Here is a 20,307-nt window from a genome sequence, read left to right on the forward strand (position 1 = left end):
TTTCAATCAAATGTTGAAATATATCACATCAATCGTATCTTAGAGAAAAGAACTTTGCTCCTCCTCTATCCAAGTTTGAACAGCCTGTTTCGAATAACGAAATTTGTGCTAGTTCATGCACAACTCATAGGACTCCCAATCATCGACATGAGAAAGACGAAAGTGTCGACTTAAAATTTTAAAGTTTGTTTGGAAGTACCTTTGAAATAGTTGAACTCCTCTTCCATCAAAGTTTGAACACTCTGTTTCAAATAACAAAGTGCCAGTTCATGCACAACTCATTGGACTCCTGCCTATCGACATGAGAAAATCTGAAAGTGTCAACTCAAAAGTTTAGATCTCATTTGGAAGTACTTTTAAAATAACTCAAAGTACTTTCGATGAAAATATTTTTGAAATCAATTCTTAGTAAAAATACAAATAAATCCTGAAGAACACTTTAAGTACTTTATGATCCAAAATCATTTTTTTACTAAAAGTATTTTCAATCATATCAAAAACACTCATAAACGAGCACTTAATCTTCTCCTCCACCAAGAAGCCATTCTAACTGCATCGAAACATTTTAAGATAAATTTTCACACCTATCTTTGCCCTTTTCGACGAAGAGTTCGGCCTTGTATAAAAAAGTCAACAAAAAGCATACCGATGAGAAATGGGCCTTAGTAGTCGATTGAACGGGCTATGGTCCGGCCCAACGTTTTTGTCTTCTAAAACCAGTTTAGCCCAGCCTTTTAGTCCAAAAACCCAACCCATTTTACCACCTCGATTCCCAGCCGGTGAGAACGAGGCATGGTGATCCAATTGCGTGATAGCAAAGTAATACTGACAAGCATGGTGATCCCAAAATAATTCGACAAACCATACAAAACCTAGTTTACTTAGTTACATCTTTTGTACCAAGAGTTGAGGGAAGTGAATGTAAACTCATGTTTACTTGAGTTGTAAGTTTTATCTTCTCAGGACGTATCGAAATATTTCATATCGAAAGTTTATCAAATATTAAGGAGTTTCAGTCCTTGTTATATTGCTAATCGGTATAGTTGAACTTCAATTTTCTTCTTGACATTAGAGCCAAGGTACCCCATGCCTAAAGTTTACTGGCCACATGTGTTCTGCATCCAATTTATGTTTTTACTGTAGGTCTAAAAATTCGCCACACGTAAGGAAATGCGAGGTTATGAAGAAGTATTCCACATCAAAAGTTTTTCTAAGCTTGTTTGTCTTAGAAGGAGTTGAACCGCTCTACATATTGCCAGCTGGTCAACTTTCTTCATATCTAAATGCATTTTTTATCAACGAGCAATTGTGATTTGAATTTTTTTTTTCTTTCTTTTTTTGTTTAGAACAAACAAAATTATCTACATTAAGGAGGAGAGGGTTTAAGCTAAGCCTCACAAGACGAGAATCGAACTTAAGACATCACACTTACAAATAAATAAAAAAAACACTAAACCGTAATACTAAATGACAATTGTAATTTAAATTTGAAACATTTTTCAACATTAAAAAGATTTTGAATTTGGAATATTGTCAACAATCGACATGTGGAAACATAAGTGGGTGTACAAAGTGTGGTAGTAGTGGGCGCTCACATGGCCTAGTAGCACGTTCAATGATAAATGGACAACGAGGCCGAGCCAGCCCACCCGATTCTTCTAAATTTTTAATTGCCACCCACGCGTCGTACGAGTCCAATACGCATCTGTCTCTTTGCTTTTGCTTGCGCTGCCCGCTTTCCAGTTTTGGTGTTGGATTCGATGCTTCCGCCTTCGCCCCCTTTATTTATGGATTCTTCCCACTTCCCACGCTCTTTTGCCCAAACGCATCGCCTCCAAATTTTCGTTCTCACTTATAAAGATACTTTTGTAACTGCCGCTAATAATTCATTCACAACTAGCCACAATAAAACAGATTTTCATAATGAATTGATTATAAATGGGTACTATTTTGCATCCACGTTAGTTGAACATGAGATATTCTTTAATTAACTAAAGACATACTGAATGAGGTTAGAGTAATTATTAACATGTATACTCTTCAAGAGTTAAAATTAAATTAAAAAGAAGAAATACTTGTTAATTGTCACAAAAATACATTCGCAACGAGCTGTCGATCATTCCATAACAAGTCACAATGAACCACAACTTAGTATTAAACTTATAATAAATGTATATCTTTCTCGCACTGGTGTTGGTTGAACTTGATAAGTAAGGGCTGAATGTAACTAACATCTCGTTTGGAAATACATTTAAAATTGTTGAAAATGCTTTTAGAGAATGTTTTTAGGTTCTAAAAAAAGCACCTGAAACCATAATTACTTGTACTTTTACTAAATATTGAATTAAAAAATATTTTCACCAAAAACACCTTCAATCATTTTAAAACATTTATAAACAAGCCTAAATCAATTGGTAGAGCCATTTTTTTACAGTACACAAATTCATAAGATGAACTGGTATTTAACCACTTATATGAGACTATTAAATCTAACAAACATTAAATATACCGATACATTATTGAATTTTCGCAAGTGGAAGGAAATGTGCATACTATTTGAAGGAAAGGGATCCTCTCCGATCCTTTTTTCTTAATCTACCAAATCAGTAAATCTAAGACATTGAAATTTGATCAAACGACTACAAACAGGGGCTTACTTTAAAAGTTATAATAACTTTAAACTTAGGTCAAATTTCAATAGTCTGAATTTTTTAATTTGGTGGATTAAAAGGAAAGGATTAGAGAGGATCCCTTTCCCTCTTTAAAGAGTTTGTGATTACATTCAAAAGGAGAAAATATCCTTCCGGTCTTGTTGACTTCAAACAGAAGTAGCGCCAACAAGAATCGTTGCTAATCGTCGCTGTTTCCTCACTTAATTTAAAATCTTAAAAATCTTTTGTTCAAAAAAAAAAAAAAAAAACCCTAAAAATCCAACATTTACACCTCACGCCCCCCTATGTCTCTGTCTTCCTCCCGAAACTAACCTCTGTCTCGGTCGCTTTGTATTCTTCTTCTCCAGAAGCTGTTGCGAGAGCGAACCAGAATCTAGGGTTTTACATCGGCGATGGCTCCCAATCCCAAGGATCCGAAGCAAAGCGGAGGTTTCTTTGCCTCCATGGCTTCCACTTTGACCAATCTCGGTAGCGCCATGACCAAATCCGTCAACGGGTATAACTCAAATCCCTCTTTCATTTCATCTTTCGAGCTGATTGGATTCTTTTGGAGCTTTTGGGCATTGGGATTTGGATTTTTTTCGTTGAATTACGCTTTCTTGGTGTTCAATTTTAGCTCTGGTAGTGTTAACTGTTACTATGAGCTTCAAATCTGATTCAATTTGTTACTAATTTGGGATTTCTATTAATTTTTAGATTAGTTTAAGTGATTTGTGATAATTGGAGGTCTAGTTAGCTGGATTTGGGGTGTACTTGGTGCTTAATTACTTGTGGTAATGCCTAGTTTGAATCTAATGTTTGCCGAATAGAGGTTTTATGTTATGTGGTTGCTCCAGATGCAATAGATTGGTAATTCATACCCATTTTACTAAATTCAAAATGGATGATTAGAAACTAGTTTTGGATGTGTGTTGATAAACTAGTTTTGTATGTTATGACGAATCAGATTGTGACAATCCGTGTTATTCCGATGTGCAGCATAATGGGTTATGAGGGGCTGGAGGTTATCAATCCAGATGGAGGGCAGGAAGATCTCGAAGACGAAGCAAGGAAAGGAAGATGGAAGCAGGAGGTACACTACGTTTCTGCCATGGCAATACCATTTGCATACTTGATAGAGATAAAATGCTACTGTCTTGGATTTTTTCTTATATATATGTTAGGGCTGCAGAAATATTATATTTGCATTTTGAGCACGAAGGTCTGCCTCCATAGCTTTTTTTTCATGGCCTTTGAAGCAGCGTTATCATAGAAGACCTTACTGTAAACAGTAATAACCACATCGGTGATTTAGTACACCTCTAAAATCATGCATTATGACATTTCTGTTTTTTAATTGGAGAAGATGGAGCATCTTCATTATCAGGTGACTCAAAGGAAACCTCCTAGGAAGAAATGAATGACCCAAAATTAGCAATTTTACACCTGTGCTGTATTTTGTGACGGAATGGTTTACATTAAGCAGAAATATACTGAATTTAATACTACAGGAGGCTTAGTATATTTTCTCTCATGACAAGAACTGAGCATGATCACAGATATTAATTAGCCTGTCACCCTTTAGATTGTTTTTGTTTTGGCTAAGATAAACTAAAGGACACAACCTTAGCTAACCTGGAAAGTATCTCAATGGATTTGTATGGCTGCCCTCATCTGGACCTATTGCCAATAGATATACTTAGCCCGTTTCAGATTCTTTTTTTACTTCAGCGTCAAAGCCAATTTTGCTCTATTCTTTTTCTGAAATCACATTTGATTGCCTTGAGAAGTTTCCCATTTAGTCTTGCCAAGTGTAGTTATTCAATCTGAGCAACAGTAAAGCACGTAAGATGTCATTTACTTGTATAGCAGCTTCCATGTGTCCCATACATTACTGTTTTAATGAGATCGTATTGGTGTTGGAAAAACCTACAAATAATTCTTTCTAATGCTTTCATGCATACTCATTACAGAAGTTCTTCCCCTTTTCTTTGTCAGGATCGGGATGGTTACTGGAAGATAATGCAGAAGTATATTGGCTCTGACATCACATCAATGGTGACCCTTCCAGTACTTATTTTCGAGCCAATGACCATGCTGCAGAAAATGGCAGAGGTTTGTGTTATCTATAATTAAATGGTACTAGAAAATCTTTGTTCAATCCGATCCTGTTCTGCCCAGAAAATCTCACAGTTGTCCAATTATGTCACAGATTACGGAATACTCCCATCTGTTAGATCTTGCTGATGAATGTGAGGATCCATACATGAGATCAGTATATGTTGGTAAGTATTCTCTCTCTCTCTCTCTCTCTCTCTCTCTCTCTCTCTCTCTCTCTCTCTCTCTCTCTCTCTCTCTCTCTCTCTCTCCCCGTGTAGACATGGTTGTTTTCCACTCTTCTCCCTCCCTTCTTTTATTTGTGTATCCACTGTTTGGAGACTAACTTACGATTGCTGGTTGCAGCATCCTTTTTCATATCTGTCTACTTTGCCTTTCAACGAACCTGGAAGCCATTCAATCCAATACTTGGCGAGACTTATGAAATGGTTAATCATGGGGGCGTCACGTTTTTATCAGAACAGGTGTGTTCTAAGCACCAAAACTATGAATTCTATTTTTACTTGAGATTTATGATGCTTCAGCATGGAAATAAAAGAATGTATTTGTAAATGAATCTCAAATTGTTTGGTTTTTACTGGAAGGCTTACTGTACTCTTATAGTTGTTGATGCATTTGTACTTAATTAAATTATATTTTTCTTGTATTCCTTCCAGGTCAGTCATCACCCTCCTATGAGTGCTGGTCATGCTGAAAATGAGCATTTTATTTATGACATAACGTCGAAGGTGAAAACCAAATTTTTGGGGAACTCACTGGATATCTATCCAGTCGGAAGGTAACCCTATATGATCTTTCTCCGCAGCTATAATCTTGTGGCTAAGTGATTTAATATCTTCTCAACTCCTTTGATATTCTTTATAAGCTTATATCATGAGATTTGTAAATAAAAGCATCTTACTTATCTAATGACTCGTCTTTAAGTGAGAGCTAAATTGCGTTGTCAGCATAATCTTTTTTCTTTAGTAATAACATAGGTAACCTTTAAATGTTTTCAATGCAGAACACGTTTGACCCTTAAAAGAGATGGTGTAGAATTTGAATTGGCGCCCCCTCCAACAAAAGTTAACAACTTAATTTTTGGACGAACATGGGTCGATTCACCAGGAGATATGGTTTTGACCAATTTGACCACAGGGGACAAAGTTGTGCTGTATTTCCAACCATGCGGCTGGTTTGGGTATGACATCTTTCTAGTGCTCATCACATGTAACATTGTTTGCATCATATGCACACTTGCCTGGTAACATCTTGCGGGAGGGTATTTTGGCCATACTGTCGAAGTTCCAGGTCTAAGAATAACCTTCGAGCCATCTATTAAAAAGAAGTTATTCTAAAATTGTGAGCCTACCTTGATGTTGTCTTGTTAGTTACCTACTTCAAATGTGAACAGTTATCTATAATTATATCTTTTAAACACCATGTATAACTGCGTTCTTCCTTTGGTCATGATTGTATTATTCAAACTCAGGCACCATACGGTTACTTAAGGAGCATGATTGGTAGTGCACACTATTCACATGATGCGATGATAAGAAACAAAAATCTGCGAACGCTAAGATTTTAGACAAAACTGAGTCGCAGGGGAATATTCCAATGATTGAGGACCAAACTGATATAAAAAGACATGTAGCTAAGCCTAGTCTTCTGGGATAAAGACTTGGTTTTTGTTCAAGGATTGTAATTTATCAACTAATATATGCTGTATGTCGGTTTCACGCTTTTATCTGATGTAAATTTTTGCTTGCAGATCTGGTCGCTATGAAGTAGATGGATATGTTTATAATTCTGCTGAGGATCCTAAAATATTGATGACTGGAAAATGGAACGAGTCAATGAGTTATCAACCCTGTGACTCAGAAGGGGAGCCACTTCCTGGCACTGAACTGAAAGAGGTTAGTTTCGTACCAGATACACCTTGCAGCTTGTTGAATCTTATCTAGGAAAACCTGGAGTGAACTTCTGTACAGTGCTTGTAAAGAGGAATTGCATGCCCCGACTCCGACTCCTAAAGGAATTGAAAGCTATATTTGTCCTTTATATATCTGGTGTCCAGTTGACGTATGAAGTTGTAGAAACCAATGAATCTTTAGAGTTAATAGGTGCTCTAATGGTTATCACCATTTTATTGAACATTGGTTGACTATTCATAAAGTTTCTGCCCGTTCCTGATACGACAAAAGGAACACTTGCGAAATATAATCTATCGTTTCAATAGAGGAAATTATCCTATGAAGCTCATAAGAAATTACTTTAATCCTTCGTTACAGGTTTGGAGAGTTGCTGATGTTCCAGAAAATGACAAATTCCAGTATACACATTTTGCACACAAAATAAACAGCTTCGACACTGCTCCTAAGAAATTATTGGCATCAGATTCTCGCCTGCGTCCTGATAGATACGCACTGGAGCAGGGGGACCTATCCAAAGCCGGTTTTGAAAAGAGCAGGTCTGGATCTATCTTTAACTCTCTCTCTCACTCTCAAACACACACACACACACACACACACACACACACACACACACACACACACACTCACACACACACACGATATATTTTTGAAGGGATTGGGGTTTACCTTTAAACCAACAAGCTCAATGCTTTGTTTTGATTGTATAATTTGACATCCATTAATAGCACTAACCCGAGTGAAGAAACTGATATCTTAAATACATCTACCTACTCATTGACCAGCTTGGAGGAAAGGCAGAGAGCTGAGAAGAAAAATCGACTGGAAAAAGGACACGAGTTTACTCCGAGGTGGTTTGACAAAACAGATGAAGTCTTCAAGACAACATGGGATGACATGGAAGTGTACCGTTACAATGGAAAGTACACAGAACACCGGGCTGCAATAGACAACTCAGACAGCGTCGAAGCGATTGACGTCAAATCAATAGAGTTCAACCCCTGGCAATACGAGGATTTGGCTACTGCTTAAGGTGTATCGTGTGATTGTTTTCGCCTGTATAATATTTTTGCTTATTTATTTGTTATTCTTACCTCTGCCCGCTCCCCTTCGGAGTTGGTATTATGATGATGGAACATTAAGACGGTTAGGCTTTTCCGACTATGATATTGTTGCGTTGTCGTCCATCTCTTCGAAATTGGAAGCCTGACTTATTTTTGTTTGCCTGAAATTCTACAAATTAAGTAGCAGTCTGGGGGAAGCATTTTTGTTCACCACCTTAACCATAGGTGCATTCTAGCCGCTTACTTAAATTGTTGCCTTGCGTCTCCTGAGATAACAAGGAGGGGTGTTTTTTTTTTTTTTTTTTTTTTTTTTTTTTTTTTTTTTTTTTTGTGTTTCTTTGTTTCTTTGTTTCTCTCTCAAATACAAGCGATATTTTATACTAAATTATGTTAAGACGAGCGGAAGAGGGAGAATTTGAACTCCGTATGAAGTGGATTGTAGAGAAAGACTAATCACTAGGGATCCCACTTAAATTACCCTGCTTGTATTTTATTGGTCGTTAACTACAAGTGAACATTTTAGATACATAAAGTGAGTGTTTGACCAAAGTATTACATCTTGATTCCTTACATCAACTTTTAAAAGCATACCCTGCTTTCTTTAGGAGCGGAGTTGAGCTTTTGATGAATTTGTTTTTATTCCCGTAACGCTAATTAGTTTTTGAAAATAATATCGTCTACCTTACTATCGTATTTTGCACACATACTCTTTCCCTTGGGAGAACAAACTCACTGCCTCCTCCCCACCTCAACCCTGCCAGGCTGCCACTAACACCACTATCACCACCCACCACTATTGCCACAACCACCATAACGCCACCACTTTCTCTCCTCCACCAGCTCCCCCTTCATTTCCACTCGACCACCAATGTCACTAGCGCCATTGCGACAATCACCAACACCATCTTCGCCCATTTTCACCACCATCAAGTTCATACCCACCCCACCGCCACCACCACCGCCCCCGCTACCCGTTTTTTATCATGCCAATACCTTTTTTATTTGTCAGACTGTTTAATTCATATACATTTCAAAATCCTGATCACTTTAGTTATTATACACAACTACAACAATTTTATTTCACAATTTAGCAAGCATTGTGACATTATTTTCATACCCACGACACTTTTATAAAATGATTTACCAATGCTTAACTGTTTTAAAACTAATTATTCTCAAAGTAATTCAGAAACATTTTTATTTTATTTTATAAAAATTATATTAACACTTTAAAAATAGTTGAATAAACCCTACATAATACATCTCACATTTACTTTTTCAATTAAACATTATCTTAATACACCCCACTTCCTTCTCCATAATACCCTCACACCCCACATTCTCAATATACACCTTACATTTTCTACCTACACATCACATTTTTTATACATCCCATATTTGTCAAATCTTATAACACTCATTTTTAATTTTGTCAAATGATTTCAAACCATCTGAACGTTAGTTTGCTGAATGATTTCAAATTGAATGATACACCTCAATTATTTGCTAAGAATCATCATACAACTCAATATCAATATTAGTCTAATACTTTAATTGGTAAAGGGGGCGTAGTCTTATGCAAATAATCAATAAAGCTTCTTATTTGGACAAAAAATGCCGACTGGAATTTTGACAAAAGATGCCACTTGAGATTTAAGCATATATGGGTTTGTTTTCAATTCCACCATTAAAACCCATGTCGTCTATTTTTAATATTAGGTGGTAATTTTAGGTGTTCAATTCTTCACGTAATCCTTGTGATCGCTAAAAGATGAATACAAACATCAAAACTTAAATAACGCAGTAAAATCAAGATTAAATAATTATCGATGTCGTCGAAATCACTAAAACAATGAAAAATATGAAGTCTTACCTCATGTAAAGCTTTCGAAACACCGATTTCGTATTCCAGTCGCCAAAAATAATTTTTCTCAATCAACATGTTTGTAGTTTCATTGGTTAGGGTTTTATTCAACAATGGAGGGTGGGAGGAGTTTTGATAGTTGAAGAAGATAAGTAATATGTTAAAAGTGATATGAGGTATATTTAGAAATTTTTTATTATTTTTAAACTTAATAAGGTCAAAATTGTCATTGCATAGTAGGATAAATAAGTCATTAATATTAAATTTTAATGTGGGGGCTTATAAAAAACCTACAATAATACCAAATTGACTCACAAATGGGTTTGTTTGGTTCCAATCAAGTTGAATAGAATTAATGTGGAGAAAAAAATAATCAAGAAAATTATGAAGGTGACATGTGGACTTTTAGGTTAGAAGGACATAATTATCCTCGAGGCACACCGGGATTCCCACGCGCATACAACGAACAATAATGACACAATCAAGGAAGAGTCAAAGGTGATCAAAATAGTATTTATTCAAAACCCTCTCATCACTCCTCATCAAATTATCACTCAAAAGGTAACTCCCAATTTTCCTATTCAATTTGAGATTAATTGCCAAGTTAATTGCAAGATATTATTTCACATAATATCTTGCAATTACCCTCACAATTTGACCATATGTGGCCGGCCCCTATTCTCCAAATAGGGCCAATCGCTCCCCTATAAATAGCCATGTTTTCCCACTAAAATGCAAAACCATTCTCTCCCCAAAAAGTCATAAACACTTTCTTTTTCAAATTCTAACTTTGGCATCATAGATTCTTTGGCCAAACCCCTCCCCAACCCCCAAAAAAAAAAAAAAAAAAACCATCATGGGCGCGTGAGGCTTTTGGCCTTAATCTTAGGTGCTATTATTCTGCAGGTGCATTTCTGTCAAAGGAAAAGACGACGAAAATTTGCATCTACAAATTGGTGCTTTCTTTGAGAGTTTGATTCACATGCTCGAAGAAGACTCTCACATTAAAAGTTTCTCATTTCTCGCTCGTTCGTAAATTTTTCATACGTTCTCATTTGTAGAATTTTTTAATTCTTTGAATAGACGTAGGAGAAAAATACTATGGCTAGAAATTTGGAAACCACAACGAACAAAACTTCCTACATTCAAAGATTGCGATGTAGCCCTACCACGACAATCCACAAGGCTCAACGCGGCAGCAAGATGAGCAACTTTGCCATCACGGAGCACCACCACCATGGCAGCCACGGGGAGTGCAGCCCATGCCGCAAACAGACAAGCCAAGCCTAGCACGAGCAGGCCCAAACTGCTGCTCAAGCAACGCATGCCCAACGCGCATTGCAGGCCCGAGCTGAGCCGACCATCCCCTCGGCCATGCGCCACCAGGGTTGTACTACGCCCACGCGCCCCGCACATGGCACGGCTTACTTTCGTAGCCCAACCCGTTTCTATGGCCCACTTGGCGATCCCGATTAGTCCATGACCGGTTCAACCATCCCAACTTCAAATTTCTGGATCAACAATTGAACTGAGGGCATTTTTCCCTCGAGTTTCTGCGGATTTAACCTATCTCGACTTAAATTTTGCACCCCGAGTCCAATACACTTTTACCACATATGGAGAAACTTACCATCCAAGCCATTCCATCCTGCATGGTGAACAACACTTGTCTTGACAAGTCATAAAGTTGATAAGCACCCTCGCATATCAAACGACCTTAGTGAATTAGCTTTTGTAGCGTATCGAGATGCAGCATGCCCCAGACGAGATGTCTCGAAGCAGAATAAGGACAGACGATAAACCTCTCCAGCAGCATCTTGGCAAGCAGCCCCTCAACTAGCCACGATCCAAGCGTTCTGGCAGTTTATGCTCCTATCTGGGTCCTCGGGATAGCATATACTTTTGTCTTAGAGCGCGGAGGAGCGTGCACTCCCGATCAAGCCCACGGACGAGCATACGTTCACGGTTGAGGTCACACTCCGATTATCAACATGGACAACCCTCCAGGCGAAGTGATTATTCACAACTAAGCTTGCAAGAAGCATTTGCCACCTCACATCGGAGTAGGCAGCATGGCAGACGGAAAGAAGCAGTCACTCAATTCGACTTAAGTTCAACCGGTAGCCGGCAAACAGCCTGTTCACTTACCATGAATGTGGCACATGCACTGCAACCGCAACATAGAAGAGTCAAGCATAGGGAAGAGCGGTCTATACCAACAGGTCACGACCAGGGGCAGCCGAAAGTTCCATTGCCAATAAAGGCAAATTCAAAAGAAGTTAAAAAGCTCATGACTGAATGATTGCGTAATTTCCAGCGCAACGAGGCTACTGACAATGCGCTTCGACAAGATATGACCAACACTAGCAGGTCACCATTCACATATGAGATCGAGTGGAAAAATCCACTTGTGGGTTCACTATGCCTCACTTCACTCCACACAAGGGAGACAAAGATCTGGATCGACATCTCAAGCAATACTGCAATACCATGATCCTTTACAGGAACAAAGATGCGCTTATGTGTAAAATTTTTGCCACAAATCTACAAGGCGAGGCGCAAGATTGGTTTCACACCCTACCGCCGTGGTCGATTTGAAGTTTCAATGAACTTTCCTTAGTTTTCACTAAGGAGTATTTGTCTAACTGCTCAATCAAAAGGACGTCTGACCATCTCTTCAACATCATAAAAGACCCTTGGGAGACAATTCGCGACTATGTCAAGAGGTTCAAAGCGGAGAAGGCCAAGATTGTTGCAACGAAGATATAGCAACAACAACATTCAAAAATGGGCTTCCCATTGAACACCCTTCATTCGGAAAATTGATCATGGGAGAAGAACTGACCTTGGTAACTTCATATGCTTTGGTGGAGAAGCACGCACTATGGGACGAGGTCAATCAGTCTAACAAAAACGAGTCGAAAAAGAAGCGCATGGAACATTCCTCGACCAAAGAAGACTTAGTGCCCGAAACATTCACCAAATTCACAGGAAAATCTATAATTATAAATGAGGAAAATCTATTTATTGCTTTCAAAATGTAATAAGGAAAATCTATTGTATAAGTGAGGAAAATCTATAATTATAAGATTTAACTGAATTCATTTGTAGTCATTGGGTTCATCATATCGTAAACAGGATATGCTTTCAACTAGTTTGTTGTAGGTATGCGGCGACTGGAGTTGATGAAGCTGCCATAGATGGTGGCGAGAGTAGTAATATCAACTGGTAAACATGAGTTACTCTACTCTAAGGTGACAAAACAGACGAAATCTTCACCACAGCTTGGAGACTTGGATGCGCATCCCGTTACAATGGAAAATACACTGAACATAAGGCTGCAGTAGACAACTTCCTATTAGAGAAAATGTAGAAATATAGAGAATAATCCGAATGATGACTTTGAGGTACGACTTGAATCGTTCCCTTAAAATGTTATTTGCCCCCATTTGAATGAGTTTGCTAAAGAGTTATTGGCAAATCACTTCCATGATACAACAGAGTATGGAATATTCAATTAGCAAAATAGAATTGTATTCCCTTAGAAATAACTAGAAAGAAATTGTATGAATGTGATGGAGAGAAAAGAGAGCAAGGAATGTAGAAACAAATTTCTGAAATTGTGTGTGAAACATTATGTCACAATAGGTATTTATAGGCATTAAGACACCCGTTCATCGAGTCCTTTCATTTTAGTAGAAGATATAAAACTCTTCTTAAAAGTGTTGATCCAAAAGACATGTCTTTTATTTAGAATTTTCAGAAAATAAATATTGACTAATTATATCTTTTCATTCTACTCATACAATTTGAGTAAGCATCATGTCTTTTAACCAAAACTTGCAACCATTCAAAAAATATACAACCCTAAAAGGTTGAATAAAACACAACCTTTTGTAAGGTTGTTGCCCTTCCTGCGCACACACAAATGCTGCACAACGTAGCCAAGTCATATAATAATAATAATTTATATATTTATTATTGAAATCTCTAACAATCCTTCCCAATTTCAATAATATAATAACATTTCTCTCTTTATAATTAACCACAAACATACTGATATAATCATAAATACAATAAAAGTGTCTTTTGAATTAAACCTTTAATTAGAGTAAGTAATTCAAAGTTATAACGAATGCGATGGTGACCTAAGTTTAAACCACCTATTCTTATGTTAAAATCGGAATCACTACACACATGATTATATCTTATTTCCTTAAAGAAATTTCTGAACTAATTAAGCACTATTATGGCCTTGTGCTTCATCCTGGTTTCACGAACATTTACAAGAGAAAACCCAACTCTTGGTAGAAACGGCACTCATTCTTATGTTCATATAGGTGAGGTTCCTTCGCATGTCCCTGTTACTATAGACATAACTATAAATAACCTCATTAAGAGATAAAACTCATCCTCCTAAACGTAGTAGTCTTGCACTGATCATCCTAGAATGAGTTATATATTAATTTTCAGCGCTTTCACAACCACTTAACAATAACTCGTTATTACCCATTAAACTTTTAAACTAGTGATGTTATAGACAAAGTCGGGTTACCATTATTGGTGGCTAATTTCCAGTAAAGGGTTTTAGCCCCATTCTAATAGATGTACTAACTACCAAAGCTCTTGAAGGTGCTGTCATTAACGGATCCGCCAAGTTATTACTTGATTTAGCATAAATAATATGTCTAGACTTTCCATTGTATACCTTATTGCATGCTTTAGACAAAAGTAGCCTCACTGTCACAGTATAAAGAAATGGATGGCATTGGTTGTGGCCACAACTCTATTTTCAATAACAAATTTCTAATCTATTCCGCTTCTTTACCTGCTGCCACTAATGCTATGAATTCAGATTCCATAATTGAATGTGCTATACATGTTTGCTTCTTCGAAACCCAAGAAATTGCTCCTCCGACAATTGTAAAAATCCACCCTGATGTAGACTTATTATCATTAGCACTTGTTATCCAACTTGCATCTGAATAACCTTCAAGTATTGTTGGAAACTTGGAGTAAGTTAAACTTAGGTTAATAGTTCTTTTAAGATAACCAAAAATTCTATTTATTGCTTTCCAATGAGCAGTGCATGGATGACTACTGTATCTAGAAAATTTGCTTACTGCAAATGCAATATTTGGCCTGGTACAATGCATGGCATACATTACACTTTCGATTACACTAGCATACTTAAGTTGTGCAACAGACCTACAAGAATTATTAAGCAAAGTTTCACTAGGGTCATAAGGGGTATTTACTTTTTTTATTTGTAGATGCTTAAACTTAAGAAGCAATTTTTCTATATAATGTGACTGACACAAAGTGTAACCCCTACTATGCTTCTTTACTTTAATTCCCAAGATAGTATCTACTTCCTTCAAGTCCTTCATCTTAAATTTTGAATTTAGATACTCTTTAGTTTCAGATACACCTTTCATGTTTGTACCAAAAATTAGCAAGTTATCGACATATAAACATATAATAACACCATAATCATTTGTGAATTTACAGTATATGCATTTATCAGCACTGTTATGTCTAAATCCATATGATAAAATGACAAAATCAAACTTTTCATGCCATTGTTTTGGTGCTTGCTTCAATCCATATAACGACTTTACTAATTTACAAACCTTCTTTTCATTCCTAGGGAGAACAAACCCTTCTGGTTGTTCCATATAGACTTCTTCATCTAAATCACCATTTAAAAAAATCGTTTTCACATCCATTTGATGTACATGCAAATTATATAAAGATGCCAATGCAAACAATATTCTAATTGATGTGTGCCTAACTACTGGTGCATATGTATCGAAATAGTCTATTCCCTTGTTCTGCTTAAAACCTTTGGCAACCAGCCTGACTTTAAATGTCTGAATAGACCCATTTGTATTGTGTTTTCTTGTACATACCCACTCACAACCTATTGCTTTTGATCCTTGGGGCAAGTCTACTAAAACCCATGTCTGATTAAATATTAATGATTCAAATTCATCATCTATAGCCTCTTTCCAAAAGGCTGCATCTCTTGAAGTCAATGATTCGCTTTGACTTTTAGGATCATCCTCAACATTCAACAATATGAGTATTTTCTTAAGAATTTTTGTTCTATTTCCTTCAACTAAAAATATAATAGATTGAGAGGAAATAAAATAAGTGCTTAGAGTCTTTTCTTTTCTAACCCTTTGGCTTTTCCTTGGTTCATTATTCAGACTGTTTCTTTTCTCACCTTGAGAATGATTAGTAGCCGGATTAGAGAAAGGTGTTTGATCATTCTCTTTTCTATAAATTCAACATCTCTAGACTCAACTATTGTATTTGAGTCAAAATTAAGCAACCTATATGCCTTTGAATTTTCTCCATAACTACAAATATGCTTTTAATTCCTCTTGGACCCAACTTGGATCTCTTAGGATTGAGTGCCTTATAAAAAGCTACATAACCCCATACTCTCATATATGACAAATTTGGTTTTCTTCCTTTCCAAATTTCATATGGTGATACATGTGTCTTCGTAGATGTAATTCTATTGTGTATATGGCATGTAGTAAACAATGCTTCACCCCATAAATATTTTGGAGTATTAGCATTGATCATCATAGAATTAATCATTTCAGTGAGTGTCCTATTTTTTCTTTCTGCCAAACCATTTTGTTGTGGTGTATAGGGTGCAGTTCTTTGATGTGTAACACCATGCTCTTCACAAAAATACCAAATTCATGTGAAAAATATTCACCACCTCTATCACTATGAAGACATTTAATTTTCTTTCCTTTTTGGTTTTCAACTTCAGCTTTATAGCACTTAAAACACTCAAAAGCTTCATCTTTATTAGACAATAAATAAACATAAGTGAACTTAGAACAATCATCTATAAATGTGATAAAATATCTTTTTCCTCCTCCTGTTAAAATACCATTGAATTCACATATGTCAGAATGTATTAAGTCTAATAAATTTGTATTTCTTTCGGCAGTTGGAAAAGGTTTCTTAGTCATTTTCGCTTGAATACATATTTCACATTTATCATTATAATCATCATTACAAGCAATTAAATCAAGTGTGCGCATGTATTTTAAAGATCTAAAATTTATATGTGCTAAACGTAAATGTTATAAATGAGAGGAAGATTCAACAATATAAGCAGAAGAATTCACTTTATTATTAATACTTAGTTTGAACATCCCATCACAAAAATACCCTTTCCCAACAAACATTTCATTTTTCGACAACTTGTTGAACTCTAGAACAGTCTTTATACCGTTCTTACATAATAGATTTGTAGACACAAAATTCTTTCTAATTTCTAGAACATGCAGTATATTAAGCACCGTCAATTTCTTCCCAGAAGTAAACTGAAGTTCAACGGTTCATTTTCTTGGAACTTTGGCAGAATTATGATTCCCCATTAAAACCTCTTAATTGTCCGTTGATGCTTCATATGTCTTGAATTGTGCCTTGTCATTGCACACATGTATAGTAGCCCTTGAGTTGAGCCACTAATCGGAAGATTTTATTGCTGTTGTCATATTTAGTTCGGTAATCATGCCAATATGCATCATTGGTACCACTGCAACAATGCTATCAATTCCAGAGTTTTTCACCATATTTGTGCTGTTGGTCTTATTGGCATATTCCTCACTTGCTTTTGTGTCTACAATCACGAATGTAATGGCCTTTCTTTCCACAATGGTAGCAGACACCATTTGCATTCTTTTGATTGTTATTGGAATTGGTTTTCTTAAACTTCCCATTGTCAATTTTGACTTTGAAGTTCTTTTTATATTTGTTTCCTTCGATAATATGAACTTTAGAGGAATCTTGATTTGCAAAATTCTTATCACGATTTCGAATTTCCTCTTCAATTTGAATACCCTTTTGCAAATCCTCTCAAACTAATATCTTCCACCATGTGTAGAAGTTTCTTTCCATAGTTATGCCATGTTTGGGATAATTTTGCCATAATAGCCCCAACTATAATAGGATCCGGAATAACTATTTTAAGTTCACGAAGCTTTGAGACCAAGACCAATAATTCATGAACTTGGTATAGGATGAGTTTGTTATCAAACATAGTGAATTCATAATATTTGAACATTAAAAATTTATCGGTACCTATTTTCTCCATTGTGTACTTGTGTTCAATTGCTTCCCAAATTTTATTTGGAGATTGAATGTGTGCGTACATGTCATATAAGCGATCAGATAATGTGCCCAAGATGTGTCCTCGACATACCAATTCATCTTCTTCACGCTTCTTTCGATCAACAACTATTTTGTCCAAGTCTTTGTCACTTGGTTCACGAATATGCTCCAATTTCGGGTCCAACACATATATGACATTTAGAACAGTAAGCATGAAACGCATCTTGTCCTTCCATCGGGTGAAGTTTGATCCATCAAATTTGTCTAGCTTGTAGACATCTTAATTGATAATCTTCAAAGCCATGTTATCAGCAGGGCCGTCTCTAAGATTTCAGGGGCCCTGTGCGAAATTCATAAAAAGGGCCTTTCTTATAAAGCCATCTTTTATATTTCAAATATGATCAGAATAAAATTATAGTAAGTATGAACAATGAAACCTGATAGTCCGTAATGTGTGTGCGTCTAGCGATTTTTTGTGACTCATTTTCTCTTGATTTTGCCCTGAAAAGTACAAAAGAAAAAAAAAAATCATTATAGATGAGAAATACCTGAATCTTCAAATTTCAAGTCAATATACTTAAATTAGTAAATATATTACTTTGATCGAAGTCTACATCACTCTAATCAGTTGAATTGTCTTCATGATTTGGAAGTTTCTCTTCAATTTCATAAATTTATAAATTAGGGTTTAATAATTTGTGGGAAATATAACAATGGGACGAAGAGAGAATGGGAAGTAGACTGGGACACTGGAGACAACGTCTAGAATTCTAACTTCTGGTGCTCTGATAGTCTGGTGTGAAAGAATAAAAAAAAAAGAAAAAAAAAAAGGAAGCAGCGATTAGACTTTGGCTTGATAGAACAAGTTTGAGTCTTTGAATTGTTTGCCTCGATTAGTGGAGTTCTCCACTTTTAATTGATTAGCTTTGCCCTTTTGTTTTTTTTTGGCTAGACTAGCTTTGCCCTTTGTTAATTATTATCTTATATAATTTGCGTACAAATTTTAGGTCGTAGTCTGATGGCTTTTTGGGGCCCATCAAATATATATATATATATTTTATTTGATTAGTATTTCTATATAATATTATTTTATATATTATTATATTCAATATAAAAATATTTTTGGGAGCCCCCAAAATTTTGGGGCCCTGTGCAATAGAACCGGTTGCACTCCCCAAAAGCCGGCTCTGGTTATCAAACTTGTTCTCCATAACGATAATAACACTTTAAGATTGTTCTAGAAAATGTAGAAATATAGAGAATAATCCGAATGATGACTTTGAGGTACGACTTGAATCGTTTCCTTAAAATGTTATTTGCCCCCACTTGAATGAGTTTGCTAAAGGGTTCTTGGCAAATTACTTCCAGGATACAACAAAGTATGGACTATTTGATTAGCAAAACCGAATTGTATTCCCTTAGAAATAACTAGAAAGAAATTGTATGAATGTGATGGAGAGAAAAGAGAGCAAGAAATGTAGAAACAAATTTCTGAAATTGTGTGTGAAACATTATGCCACAATTGGTGTTTATAGGCATGAAGACACCCATTCATTGAGTCATTTCATTTAATTGAAGATATACAACTCTTCTTAAAAGTGTTGATCCAAAAGACATGTCTTCTATTTAGAATTTTCAGAAAATAAATATTGACTAATTATATATTTTAATTCTACTCATACAATTTGAGTAATCATCATGTCCTTTAACCAAAACTTGCAACCATTCAAAAAATATACAACCCTAAAGGGTTGAATAAAACACAACCTTTTGTAAGGTTGATGCCCTTTCTGCACACACACATGCTGCACAACGCAGCCAAATAATAATAATAATAATAATAATAATTTATATATTTATTATTGAAATCTCTAACACTTCCGACTATGTCAAAGGGATTGACGGCAATGGAGGTTCAACCCCTGGCAATACGAAGACTTGGCTAGTTGCTGCATGTCAGGTGCATGGTGTGATTGTTTTCGCCAGTCAGTGTCATGACGACAGAATTATAAGGCAAAAATAATTTCCGCACACCTTTTTTTTTTTTTTCCTTATCCACAAAGACGAATAGGCTTTTCCGGATATGACATTGAGATGTGTTGTGGTATATATCTTTAGCTGATATCGTTTTTCGTGAATAGCAGTAGCTCAAAAGTTGGATAGAATATTTTCTACAAATTTAATAGTATATATTACACGTGTAAGACAGTGAGCTACTTCCAAAGTTCTTGGCGATGTAGCCGTTTTATCAGAGAAGCATTAGGGTTTGTCTTTTGAGATGTCTGATGCGAAAAAGAGGTGAGAAAGTGGTGGGGGTGGCAATGCTTTCTTTCTCTTTCAGTTTCTCCTTCCTGTAACTTCGTTCTCTCTCAATAGACCCTTTCAGACTTTTGTTTTCATCACTTGGTCCTCCCTTATCCTCTCTCTCTCTCTCTCTCTCTCTCTCTCTCGCCACAAAAAATGAGGCCTCCCTTATCCCCTAACTTATCGTTCTTTTGCCTTAATTTGTGTGCTTGATTGGACCTCATTTTACTGCAAATTTTAATGTGGATTTA

General features: G+C 36.1%; 1 protein-coding gene across 1 annotated transcript; it reads left to right on the plus strand.

The window, feature by feature from the left end:
• Positions 1 to 2,946: 2,946 nt before the first annotated feature.
• Positions 2,947 to 7,902, plus strand: LOC137723052 (oxysterol-binding protein-related protein 3A-like). Its single transcript, XM_068462204.1, has 10 exons — positions 2,947 to 3,168; positions 3,651 to 3,744; positions 4,650 to 4,766; positions 4,864 to 4,936; positions 5,115 to 5,233; positions 5,426 to 5,547; positions 5,773 to 5,949; positions 6,520 to 6,664; positions 7,040 to 7,218; positions 7,465 to 7,902. The coding sequence occupies exons 1-10, from the start codon at positions 3,065 to 3,067 to the stop codon at positions 7,709 to 7,711; spliced, it is 1,377 nt and encodes a 458-aa protein (XP_068318305.1). The 5' UTR covers positions 2,947 to 3,064; the 3' UTR covers positions 7,712 to 7,902.
• Positions 7,903 to 20,307: the final 12,405 nt, after the last annotated feature.

This window comes from Pyrus communis, chromosome 17 (assembly GCF_963583255.1).
Source record: "Pyrus communis chromosome 17, drPyrComm1.1, whole genome shotgun sequence".
Taxonomy (NCBI): domain Eukaryota; kingdom Viridiplantae; phylum Streptophyta; class Magnoliopsida; order Rosales; family Rosaceae; genus Pyrus; species Pyrus communis.